We start from the raw sequence: 13,274 nt of genomic DNA, 5'->3' as shown, positions 1-13,274 counted from the left end.
ATCTCCAAGAAGCTCAGCAATGGGATAGTTGGGCCCTGGGGAACTGAGAAGGGAAAGGAAAGGAGAGTAGTTTGAAAATCTGGACTGATGTACTCCCATCCTGATCTCCTGAGTTCATCACACTCTCTTATTGGCTGGGAATCTCCTCGGGGACAAAGACAAAGAAAAGCCTTCTCTTGAAAGAATAGAAATGTGTTCATTTCCCTTCTCCATGTGTTCACTCCACTAATTGTAATGGGATGGTCTTATCATGAGATAAGAGGCCCAGACCCAATGCTACCCAGCAGAAGGGTGTTCAGACCAGAATCACAACTTTTTCAGGGGACATACAACCTCATTCTAGATGTAGCCCAACTAAACTCTCAGGCTGAATCGTTTGCCCAACAGGAAACAGGAGCCATACATAGGTTTTTACCCTCATGCCCCGGTTGGGGCCTTGACAATTCAACTGAGAAACTCTAGGCCCTCAGGTTGAGTTTGCTAAAAATAACTAGCTCACCTCCTATTAAAAAGTGTCTTCTACCTATTTAAAGAGCAAATAATAACCTCATCATATAATCACCCAGAATGTCCCATCCCACTCCTCCCTCCCCCAACTTGTCCAAATTCTACCCACCCTTCAGGGCCCGGCCCAGATCCCATCTCTTCCATGAAGCTTTCCCCAACTATTCAGGCTCACACAGATCTCTCGTTTTCTCTGAACTCCTGTTACATTCAGTCAGTTCTCACGGTTCAACACATAATTGTCCCCCACTTGTTTCGTAGGTGTAAGTGTGGTCATCTCAGCTAAATTTTCTCCTGTAAAGCCTCCCTGGAAAAACAGCTGGTGGGAAAGCATGAGTTTCAGAAGCTACATTCATGGTAGAGCTGATGTGTCACTTTGGGAAGCAGGGCCTATTTATTTCATGTTCTTCCCCACTTCCTCCTGTTCCCGTGAGGCAGATGAAGATAGGGTCTGTTTTGCTCACTTCTCAAGGGAAGCTCAAACTTCCTGCCTCAAAGTGAAACAAGACAAGCTCTTCAGCAGTATCCAGGCCAACTTCACCCCAAGGACAAGTTAGCTTCACTCAGGGCCTAGGCCCTCCTACTTTCTAATTTGTTTCTTCAAGAAACATAACTACAATTGTTGTCCTGGGACAACAGAGGCATGCAACATCAGGAGGCCACCTGAAGACATCAGAGTCAGTGACGACAGTTTCTCCAATTCCCCTCACTCCACTATCAGTAAAAGTGGAGGATCAAATATGCTTCGGTCCTCCTTCCTGTATGGTAAGGGGATCCTGAAGCAACCTAGCCAGAGGGTACAGGCACAGATACCTTTCTCTATACCAAAATTCTTGGTCAAAGAGAGGTTCTTTCCAGGTTTTTCCACTAGGGCCTAACGAGAATTGCCCTTCTTTTTCCCTTCAGGAAGTCCAAGTTTCTCTCCTCTCTCCTGGCTACATCTCTCCCTCCTCTGCCCCCCTTTTCTTTCCTTTTCTCTCCCTCCCCTTCCTCTCTTCCTTCTCTCTCTCTACTCTCCCCTTCTTCTTCCCTAACCACCTCTCTCGTCTTCCCCTTTCTCCTCCCCTCTCCACCAGCTCTCCCTTCTCTCTCCTCCTACTCTCTCCTTTTTGTCCCCTCTTTTCCCCCTCCTCTCCTCCACTTCTTCCCTCTCTCCCTTCCTTTCTTTCCCTTCCCTCTTTCCTCTTCTTTTTCCTTCTCCCCTCTCCTTTCCTCCTCCTCCTCTTTTTCCCCCTCTCCTTCCCTCTCTTTTTTTCCTCCCCTCCCCACTCTCTCCTCTTTTTCCTTCTCCTCTCCCCATATACAGATACAGTCATCAGGAATATCTAGTGAATATTCACTGCTTCCCTCTTTCTTGTGCCTTACTATAACATTAGTACATTTAGACAATCTATTGACATACTTTGGTCTAACACTCTAGAGTTGCCTCACAACAGTGTGCCATCCAGAACCAGCTGGCTATTTGGATGCAGCTAGAATTCAGACAGCTTTAAAAAAAAAAAAAAAAAAAAAAAAGGTACCTCTAGGTCAAAATATAAACCTGGCAACAGCAGCTGGGATTTATCAAGAAAGACTTTATGTAAGACATGACATCTGATTCGATTTTGAAGAATGACTAAGATTTTGATATCATGATTCCCACTTTGCTGCGGGCCCTGTGGAGGATTTTAAATGTCAAACCAAGTAGTTTGGACTCATTAAGTGGACAATAAGGAAGCACTGAAGGCAATTAAGCAATAGGGGAATAAAATGGTCAAAGTAATACATTAGAAACACTAGTGGAGTGGTGGTATGAAGGTTTAATTGTTTTACTTAAAGCTGATAGCAAAGGAATGAAGCATATGTTATTCCCATGAATTCAATTTTGAAGAAATTATCTTTGTCACGAATCTCTATCCTGGCTTGAAGCCCTCTCATTTCATGAGATATAAACTACTCTCTTCTCTAGGCCAGCTGCTTCCCCATGGGCAAATCTGTAGATACTAATGGGACAAAGGAGCAGGTCAGAATCTGGGCAGAGTTAGCTTTGCAGATGAGACAAGTTTCTATGTTGACAAGCCTCTGTTCTATAGAAGGGGTAGTCTGATAGGAAGGGAAAAATCATCCCTGGAGTCTACCATTGATATTAAAGTCAAACTCTTTGAAAAGTCTAATCATCAGCCAAAGAAAGTGGTTTTGGTAATTTTGACTAAGTTTATTTTATAAAAATCAACATTGTGCATCCCAGCTCATTCATAATTGGGAAGAAACATAGTATGTGATTCTCCCTGTTTCACTATCCAATAGGACTGCAGTGCCATCTTTCTCAGAGCAGGGGGTAGGGGGAGAGGATGATAGATAGATATCAACCCTCTCTTTTGTTTCTCAAGTAATTGGAGGTGAGAAAGAAGCAGCACATTACCTCTTCTTTTTGCTATTAACCTCTACATCTTCTCCTGTACTCCAGACCCAATCTACAGGAACAGTTTTTTCCAGGATCAGTTTAGACCTTTGTGATGAACCTACTTAAAGAACTTTATAAAACAGTCAAATTGCTCTTCTACTTACTTATGCCTTTCTTTTTCTCCACTGTCACTGACACTTGCCCAAATCTGGGTCCTCATTATCTCATACCCTACCTACTTCCAATTAAGCTTCTTCTCTCCTCTAATTCATGATGCAGATCATTAGATTAATCACCACATTAATCTGTTTACAATACAGTTTTCTTCAGATAACTGGCTGAAGACTTCAAAGGCTCCCAGCTACCTGTAGAAACAAGTTCAAATTCTTCAGCCTAAAACCAATGGCCTTTCATAATCTGACCTCATAATCAATTAACATTAAGTTTCAGGCAGCAAGCTAAATTCTGGGCATGCAGAGACAAAAGTAAATAGTTTTCCTCTATCTGGGAAGCTGAAACTCTAATGGGGGAAACAATTGAGATCCATCAGCTGGGAGGACTAGGAAAGACTTCCGGTAAAAGATGATGTTTGAATTAAGTCTAGAAGTAAAACTGTCATAAACAACAGTGCAAAAGTATGATGACAAAGGGAGCTACAATGTTCTGTAGGCAGACCAGAAGGGATAGTTGAATGGTAGAGTATAAGAAGAGTCTTGGAAGAAGACTGGAAAAGTAGAAAGCATAAGGTCAAGGTGGGACAAGGAAGGCCAAGATGTGAAGAGATTTAAATGTCAAACTGAGGTCTTTATCTAATGCTACAGGCATCAGGGAGCCTCTGGAGTTTATTAAGCAGGCCTGCCTATTCCCTCAAAACACTCTCCTTCTGTTCTATTAAGATCATGTTTTTTTTTTTTTGTTTTTTTTTTTAAACTCATACTGTTCCTCTTACTTCAAATTTCTGCTTTCTCCTATACAAATCCTGTTTTTTCTTCTTTCTAACAAGTCTTTTTTCACTATTCTAAGCTTCAATGATCTTTCATTTCTATGAGCTCCTACCATACTTATAGTCACAAAATCAAGGAATTTTAAAATTGGAAGAGACTTTAAGGATACATTTATATCAACTCCAATCCCTCAACCTCCAATCTTATTTGGCAAATAAGGACTCTCAGACCCAAAGAAGTTAACTAATTTAACCTGAATGATAGACTAGATCTGTATCAAGTAATTTAGCACAAAAGTATAATCATCTTAATATAATCATCCTATACTCTCCATCTAGGCTGGAATTTTGTGGTATACTTATTTATTTATATGTTACAACCCCCCATAAAAAGATCCTTGAGAATAGGGACTGTTTTTGCCCCCCCCCCCTTTTTTTTTTTTTTTTTTTTTTTTTTTTGTATCCGCAGATCTTAGTAAATTTTCTGGTATCCAGGAAACACTCAGTAAATGTTGATACATTAATTGATATTATTCACTGTTGTTTCATGTGGGGAGTCCTGTCTCCCCAGTAAGACTCTTAAGTCCTTTGAGGAGAAGCCTATGTTGTTTTTCTCCTTTACAGCTCTTCACACCAGCCCACTATAATCTTAAAAACACTGTCACATTTGAAAACCAGTTCCTACTTCCTCAGGAAAGACTTGGGACCCCATACCATACTCTTCCCATCAACAAACAAAAACCAGGCAATTCTATTCATTTTAACATTATCTTAGCAAAATTATATCGTTATATCTGTATCTATATAGCTACATGCTGTATCTCCAAGCAGGCTAAGCCTAATGTGGTAGCTATCTTCACAAAACTACTTCTGTATTCTAACTGATGGCCCAGAAGAATGGTACTTTGTCAATCTGACTATGATTCCCTAAAAGGAATAAATATATTTAACAGGTACTTATTTTTTATTTCTATAGCAGTCAGTATCTAAACAAAAATGGAAAACTGACCTTTTGTCCTGTCATCGCTGGACAAAATACTCTTTCTGAATTATTGTTCTTGAAGTCTTTTCTCTATGTCACTCATCCTCATTTTCCTAGCCAGAAAACCTCATATAATGCCTTAAACCATTTAGTAAATCCAAACCACATCATGTCAGGGATTAGGAGAATAGGAAGGAAATGGAAAAGAAGGAATTATGAAGGACACTCCACTTCCTATGTTACTACTTGAAGACTGTACTTCAGATCTATTTCATGGCCAACTTTTCTAGACAGGAAACAATTTCTAGCTATGTCTTCATTTTAGATAAATTATATTACAACCACACAATGTGGATGTCCTATTGTAACAAGAGTTCTAAACAACTCTGTATTTGATAACTAAAGAACAAATACAAACAAGAGCAAACAGTGGCTACAGAGACTGTTTCCATGTCAGGAGGACTTAAATCTGTTTAGAACATATATTGGCTTATGTGGGCCTGGGCAAGTCACTAAGAAGTCTCAGTGCTTTGTACTCCAGCTTCTTAAACTGTGATTCATGACCCTATAAGGGATCTCGTAATTGAATGTGGGGATGCAAAATTATGATTTATTACTAGTAAATGTTTAATTTGCATGACTATTTTATATACCTATACACCTGGGTTCATGTAAAAATTTCTTGGAGCAAAAAGAAAAGGTTTAATAAGCCCTATTCTAGATGTTTCTAACTGAAGAGAAGATCCCTACTTGAGTTCCCAAACTTAGGAGGTCCCATACCTACAAAATCACAGGTGTACTGTGACGTACTATCCCTGATCCATTTGATTTTTGCATATATATTTACAACAGGGCTGAGACAAATCCACCCACCCCTATGCTCTTTCAAATGTCCAGTACTGGCCAAAGGAAAATCCTGGACAATCAACCAAGGACTTATCCACCATAGACTTAATGTACCTGAACATATTTCTTCAGCTGAAAGACAATTTGCCTCCTGAACTAATTCCTGTAAAAGCCTCTTCTGCATTAGTCTCTTTTCTCTCAGTACATTTTTGAAGTTATTGATGCACTTGTTGAGATATATAGTCTCTGCACACACTTGCTCTAGGCTCAATTTCCCATCCTTGGGTTCCTGAGGCCTTGAATAAGTCTCATCTCCAAGGCTGCTCATAGGCTTCAGCTGTCCTATAGAGACATCCAAATCTGAACATGGCAATGAACAAGAGAGCAAAGAATCATTGGAAGCAGGAGAAAGGCTTCTATGGTCCAAATGGGCTTGTTCTTTATGTCTAGAAACAACCAGTTCACTGGTGGCAGTCTCACTAGCCAAGCTCTCACTTCCCCTACTTGAGGGGCTTTCTACTAAGTAGTCTCTGTCTCCTGGGCTCAACATCTGCAGTGGCCCATCACTGTCATCCGTTTGGGAGCCACTCTCATTGCTCTCCAGGCCTTCGGGACTGAAGGAATCACTGCTCTCCAGCTTCTGAAATACTCCCTGAAGGGCTGACTTGAATTGATGAATTGCTTTTCCTAATTTATTTGTGTAAAACTTCATGTCCGTGCCATCTCCATCTTCCTGTGAGGCATCCAAAACATATGAGGAGCTATCCAAAACATCCCTAAGGACCTGCACAACAGTCTCCTCTTCCTCAATTAAGTTAATATGAACCATATCTTTGAAAGCCTCAGGTCCAATGGTCACTTCATCCATTGTGCTTTCATGGCTTAGAGTCATAAGCCTTCTGGACTCATCTGTTAAAAGTGAATTTAATTGCTCTCGGCTCAGAATCTCAAGTCCGCTTCCACAACCCAGAAGTTGGCCCTTCTCTGCTTTGGTACCCTCAAGAGATGGGCAATGATTGGTTTCCTCTTTAACACTATGGACAATTTCTTTTGCTTCTGTGCACAAAACTCCCTTACAAGGCTGCTGTGGAAACTCCTGTGCCTTCCCAGAATCTTTCTCCGTGGGAATGAACTCTAAGACAGAGTCTTCCTTCTCCTGCAAAATAGATGAAAGGGCCTCCCTCTGTGGTCTAGTCTGGTTTCCATGGTTGCAAAAGACCATTTGGGCTGCTTTCCCAACTTCTTCCAAAGGCTCAGCCACCCCACTGTTTCTTTTTGCTGGGGTAACCTTGGATGGAAAACAAAGCTTTTGGCCTTGGGAATCCCCACTTTGATTCCGAGCTCTGACACAGTCAGCATCTGTTTTTTGTGCTTTGTCCCTTTTATTGGCATGTAGAATCCCTTCATCAAGGCTCAGAGAGTGCCAGGAATGATCCTGCAGCCCTCGATGAAACAATGAAAAGGAGTCCATCTGAGGGCTCCAACCTTTCGACCAGCTGGGCTCTTCCTGTGCTGCAATCTGGACCCCTACACTTTGTAAGAGAATTGATTTTTGCAAAATGAAGTCTCTCTGCTCTGGATGTACAAGCCTGACAATCATGGGCCGGGGATCATGGGCCTTGCCCACAGCCACATTGGCCCTGTGAGCATCCCTGATGTACTTGCTGCACTGGATGCCATTAACACAAAGGTGCTTGGCCAGGAAGCTATTTACAAGCTCTGTTGTGTTCTCCCCATCTTGCTCAGGAAGGCCATAAAAATACAAGGTAGGCTCTTCCCTGAGCTTTTCCAGATGGGACTCCTTGGATTTCCCCATTACACATGCCTTGGCTGTAGAGGGATTGCCACCCACCTGTAATCCCTCAATCTCACTCAGCACTGAATCCACACAGCTGGATACCTCATCCACAGAGCCTTTGACCAAGCTCAGGTGTTGCTGAAGCTCAGCAATCTCCATTTGGAGGCGGGCTGATCCCTTGTAGCTCTTTCACAATGTAGTCCACCACATCTCCAGAAGATTCTGGCTGCTTTTTGGGGCCCATGGATGGAGAGGGCTTGTTTCTTTCTTTTTCAGGGAGTTCCTGCTGACTAATGGCAGGGCTCCCAGTGGAGATGTCTCGAAAGTCAGGCTTTGAGGTGCTGAGCTGCCTCTTACTCAACTGAGCTTCATCTAAGCCGGGACCACTGGGTTGCCCTGAGCAATCACTGCAAGTCATGTCTACCTTCTCACTGCTAACTGTGACCACTTGGTCACAACAAGTAGGCAGCAAAGTCCTATCCTGTGGAGAGGTCTCAATAAGGTTTGAGGACTTATTCCTGGAATCACAATCAATCACAGCTAACCCTGAATCAGCGGAGGAAAACCCTGAGGAAGTATTTGGGTCTACAGAGCTTTTCTCTTGAGGTTCTTGCAACAACCTCTTCATTTTCTCCCTCAGGATCTGAGGGTTTTTTTTGCTTCTTCCCCTTCTTTCTGGCCAGGATGCTTCCTAGAGAGTTTCTTGGAAAGGCAATGCCACGTCCTGATCTTTTCAATCTATTTCTAGCAAACATCATTGGCTGCTGCACTGGGCTTGGAGCATCATGCTGCCCAAGAGGGACATGTGTCTAACTTTCAAGTCCAACATATGCCTTTGGATCCCAACTTGACTTCCTTATCAGGCAACTATTAAGAGAGGAAAAACAGTGTGCTAAGGTAAAAAAAAATGAAGAGAAAGCAAGAGTAAAATAAAACATAACAGTAAAAACCCAGATCTATCAGATAAAGTCTATAAAATTGGCTTTATCTCTTTGGGTTCCTGTTGCAGTTCTGGCCTATCAATAGATTCTAGCTAAGAATATTGGGCCTATAACTCTCAATCCTTGGTCTTCACTGCAATTTTTAATGTCAAACAAAAAGCAAATTCTGTGATACAGGTAAGTCTTCTAGGATCCCTCTCCTTTTAGGGAGCAAAATTTCCTCAACCTGCAACAACAGAGTAATTCTAGGAGATGAGGGAAGGAAATCACATAAAATTAAAGAAGTAAAGATTAACTAAAGAATGAATAAATGAATGATTGGATTGAATGAATGAATATGCAATACATCAACACCAAGAAGCTCAAATTACAATTATCAAAATATATTTTAATGATATTGTTCAAATATATAAACAAAAAAAAACATGGCACAAAATGAGACAACACACTTGAATCCAAACAGGGTGACTTTTTAGGTTGTTTGTGCTGGAAAACTGAAGTGACTCTTTGAATCCCTAAGTCCTCATCAGAATTCCCAGTTGAAAACAAAACAAAGAATGTCAGTAGTTCAGGCATCATCAACCAACACATAGCACATCTTTCTAACATAGGCTGATAAAAGATTTCAGGTTAGATAAAAAGGAACTTTTTGCACTTTGTTAAAATACTGACGATTCAGCCAAGTCATAGTTCTAGCTACTGCAAGGAAACTTCTTCCACTCTATATAACTATGTGACCTTCGTCAAGTGTCTTGAAAACCTTGAACTATTATTAGGTTGATGAGGTTAACTACTAAAGCATCCCTGGAACCTACCCTACAGATAGGAATAGTTTAGAGTGAGGTGACTTTTTTCAGAAGCCCAAACTCCTCAGCCGGTTCTCTCTAGGGACAACTTTGTTGCACACTGGACTTTAACAATGATTCCACTTTAAAGGAATTATTTCCAAATAGAAAGAGAAAGTTATAAAACCCTCAGATACAAAAGAAGATGAAGGAAAGGATGTCTGAGAATCTAGGAGATGCCCCAGGGCTTCCATCAATACATGTTCCTCAGGGATATAGAAATGGATGGATGGACATCAGTCTTGGCAGGGAGAGGGAGGACAAAGTGCACTCAGAACGTGTTCTGGCATGGTGGCAAGTGCTCCACAATCTTTTCCTCCAGCCAAGGGCAGCAGTGATCCTACCATGAGTCTAGTTCTTTCCTTGTTGCTGGTAGGAAAGAGCCTAATATAATGCTGCTGCAAATATGACAGATGCAGCCTCCCCGGATGTGGCTGGCCACTCTAGCTAGTCAGGCACTTATTCCAAGGATAAAATATAACTAGGATTCAATCTCCTTTGTGTAGCTTACCAGTTCCTGAGAGATGAATCTGTGTCCTGTTTTCCTCACTATGGCACAATGGAAAGAGAGAGCTGGCCTTGGAGCTAAGGAGATGCTTTAGGTCTTACAGAAGAGCCCTTTTCAAGAGTTGGGGGAATTAACATGATCTAGTTTCATGTATCTAGAATTATAGTCTGTGGATTAAGTGTAGGTTAGCCACAGGCACCTGAATGAGAACATCAGCCCACAATGGGGCCTTTACACTAAGAAATTATTTTGTCCCGTCTAGCTTAGACCCATCATTTAACATAAGTGCAAACTAAGTGCCCCCCTCCCCAAGGACAGTTGACTTGATCAATGTCCCATGGCTAATAGGTGATGGAGAAAGGAGCAGAACCCAGGTTTCTCTATTCCTAACCTAGTTATCAATCTTTCCCCATACCATTACTTGTAGGCATCAGGTCCTTCTTTAGTCATTTCTGACTTGTCATGAGCCCTTTTGGGGTTTTCTTGGCAATATCTCTGCAGCGGTTTGTCATTGCCCTCTCCAGCACATTTTTACAGATGAGAAAAGTGGGATAAACAGGATTAAATGACTTGCTTAGGGTCATACAGCTACTAAGTGCCTGAGCCACATTTGAATTCAGAAAGATGGACCTTTCTGACTGCAACCTGGCACTCTAACACTATGGCACCACCTAGCTGCCATTCTATCCATGTGGTAGGAAGCCAATCAGTTCCCAGCTCCCTTTAACACAGATAATCTTAACCCAGGATCCATTCATTTTTTTGACTACCAAAAGGGTCCACAACACAGAAAAGGTGAAGAGCCCCTGCTCTCTTAACTCCCAGCTAATGTTATATTTCCATGTCTGGAATCAAAGCCACAAATGACTTCAGAGCAGCAGGTTTCGGATCCAAATGCCATGGTGTATACCCACACAACAGCTTTCTCTAGTGCTGGTGGAGCAAGGGTTATTTTCCCCACATCACTGAAACTACAAATCCCTAGGGTTTAGGGTTTAGGGCTTAGGGCGGGGCTGAGGTGTGGAACACCCAGAGACCCAATAGCTACTTCCATTCCCCTCCTCCTTTATTGTCCTGAGGCCTTAGCAACTCTCACCCTTCTATCTGCATCCTTTTTGAGACCTGGCTCTGGGTTTCTCCATGAATACCATGGATGAGCCCTTTCCCAGAAGAAACTCTCAGGGTTTGGAGAGTGCTGGGTAGGCTCGGTCAGCACTTTCTCTTTGGGCAGCTAAGAGGCACCAGTGGCTAGAGCACTGAATCTAGAGTCAGGAAGATGGCAAAACTTACCTCAGATACTTAACTAGCTCTGTGATTCCAGGCAAATCACAGAACCTCTTTGCATCCTAATTTCCTTATCTGAAAAAAAGGGTAATAATAACACCTACCTAACAAGGTTGTTGTGAGGATCAACTGAAGTGTTATCTGAAAAGATCTTTGGAAACCTTGAAGTACACTATGATAATGGAAAGGGGGAAGAAGAGAAAGAGGGAAGAAAGAGAGGGAGAGGAGAAGAGAGAAGAGAGAGAGAAGGAGGGATAGAGGGAGGAAGGAAGAGAAAAGGAAGAAGAGAAGGATAACCCTACTTGGAATTGAGGAGGAACAGAAAGCTTCTAGTGTTCATTTTGTAACTCCTCCTTAGATTAGAAAACATTTGCTAGCTATTTTATAGCTATCTATTTATTCTCCCTGAACTTCTTCTGAGAAGGTATTTGACAAGAATAGTTGGTGAGAAAACCCCAGTCAAAAGTACACAAATCAGGGGCTAACTTGTTGGTGTAGTGGATAGAGCACCCTCCCTCCTGAAGTCAGGAGGAATCTGGTCTCAGACCCTTAACCCTTCCTAGCTGTGTGACCCTGGGCAAGTCACTTAACCCCAATTGCCTCAGCAAAAACAAAAAATGTTCACAGATCAAAAATGAAGATTAAGATGGTTCCAAACACCAGTGACGTATGTTATAAAATTTAGCATCTGGGAAAGCTAAGGCCCAGACATTGATAGACAATATGAGATCCCTGATGGTCTTTGCTGATTCTAACCTTTATAATAAGCAGGTGGTTCAGGACCTCAGTGGGGATTCATGTAACTCTATGCCATTCTTTGCTGTGATCTATAAGCAGGCTTAAATCTCTCACCAGATCATCCCATTTTCTAAATAGCTATTTCAGACTTTGCTTTAATTCTGGAGGTTAAAATCTACCTAAACCAACTGAGTATGTCTACAATGCATGTACCCGAAGAGTTGCAGCAGGCCACGAAAGCTTTCCCCCAACTGCTGGCACCCCTTGTGAAAATGCAGGAGCAGAGCCATTCAATGCAGGTACTTTTCTTATCACCCCTTACATCAATACAGAATAGTTGCCTGGTTTCTCACACTGGAGAGAAGCAGAAAATTTCCAGCCAGGGCTGCCATAGCAACCTGTTCCCTGCCCCCTCCTAGGACAATCACCCATTTCCAGAGAATCTTTCAAAAAGTTCCCCAAGAAAGCTACTAACATGGCCTTAGCAGAACCAAAGGTGAGCTCAGAGGTTCACAGATCACACAATCTGAGCCACAGAGTTAGAAGAGATTTCAGAGGCCACCTAGTCCAATCTTTTCATTTTTCAGAGGAGGAAGCTAAGGTCAGAACTCTTTCCAGTGTTCCATAACGTTAGTCAAATCCAGAAAAATCTCCCTTTAGAGAATTAGCTCTGCACGGCAAAGCCAGGGTAGTTAATGATTTGTTAATCCCTCTTTCTAAAAGTATTCATAGAACAATATCCCCTCACTCCTTTAATCCCCCAACTGCTTGAGAGACTATATACATCTACCAAAATACTGAAATGCATTGGGCATCTCTGAATAGGAACATTATAGGGACTCAAACAGAGAAAAGTGATCAACTGTAAGCAAAAAGGATTAATCTACCCACTTTTCCTATACTTTGGGATCAACCTAGGATGGAGACGGGATCAGTTGAAACTGACAAGTTCTAATAAAGGGAGGCCAGTTCCCTTCCTACCTCTGCCAACAAACATACCCTCCATAATCTATAAGAATGGGCTGCCTGAAGACCACACTATTGACAAAGGGGCCCCCAAATTCTCTGAAAACTCTTGACTCTTCCTCTATGAGACCCTCCCCAAGGAACCAAGATAAGTGGTTTTGAGCCAACAATAGGGGTAGAAAATCTTGGAATTGAATATTTCAACTAGTCCCACCAAAATAAACCATTATGAAGGAGATCAAGTGAATCCTTAGCTCCTTCCCACTTTGCGCCTATTTTCTCCTCATCTGGGCAACCAGTGTTCTCATGTTGTCTCCCCACCTTCCCAACAGTTCTCATCCTAACTTCCTGTCCTCCTCCCATCGATTTATACAGCCAACTTCTTTAAGGGGCCCAAGATTCGTATCCCATTTTCTCCTCAACACTTGATGCATAGGCAGGGACAGTAACATAATTAATACTATAGCAATTAATACTATAGCATTAGAGTTCGAAGGAACCTTGGCGACCATTTAGTTCAAGCCCCTCATTTTATA

General features: G+C 42.0%; 2 protein-coding genes across 6 annotated transcripts in view; both read right to left on the bottom strand.

Annotated features, from left to right (window-relative positions):
• Positions 1-13,274, bottom strand: part of UNC13B (unc-13 homolog B) — a 339,532-nt gene that overhangs the window by 50,013 nt on the left and 276,245 nt on the right. The window lies entirely within an intron of this gene.
• LOC141550078 (uncharacterized) lies at positions 5,430-7,728 on the bottom strand. The gene has a single exon (XM_074280313.1). The coding sequence runs from the start codon at positions 7,613-7,615 to the stop codon at positions 5,540-5,542; it is 2,076 nt and encodes a 691-aa protein (XP_074136414.1). The 5' UTR covers positions 7,616-7,728; the 3' UTR covers positions 5,430-5,539.

Source organism: Sminthopsis crassicaudata, chromosome 1 (genome assembly GCF_048593235.1).
Source record: "Sminthopsis crassicaudata isolate SCR6 chromosome 1, ASM4859323v1, whole genome shotgun sequence".
NCBI lineage: Eukaryota > Metazoa > Chordata > Mammalia > Dasyuromorphia > Dasyuridae > Sminthopsis > Sminthopsis crassicaudata.
Note: the sequence above shows the minus strand (reverse complement) of the source record. Positions and strands in the feature narration are given on the sequence as shown.

Bases quoted from the DNA above. Each gene is read 5' to 3' on its own strand.
- LOC141550078 (XM_074280313.1), bottom strand. From the start codon at position 7,615: ATGGAGATTGCTGAGCTTCAGCAACACCTGAGCTTGGTCAAAGGCTCT.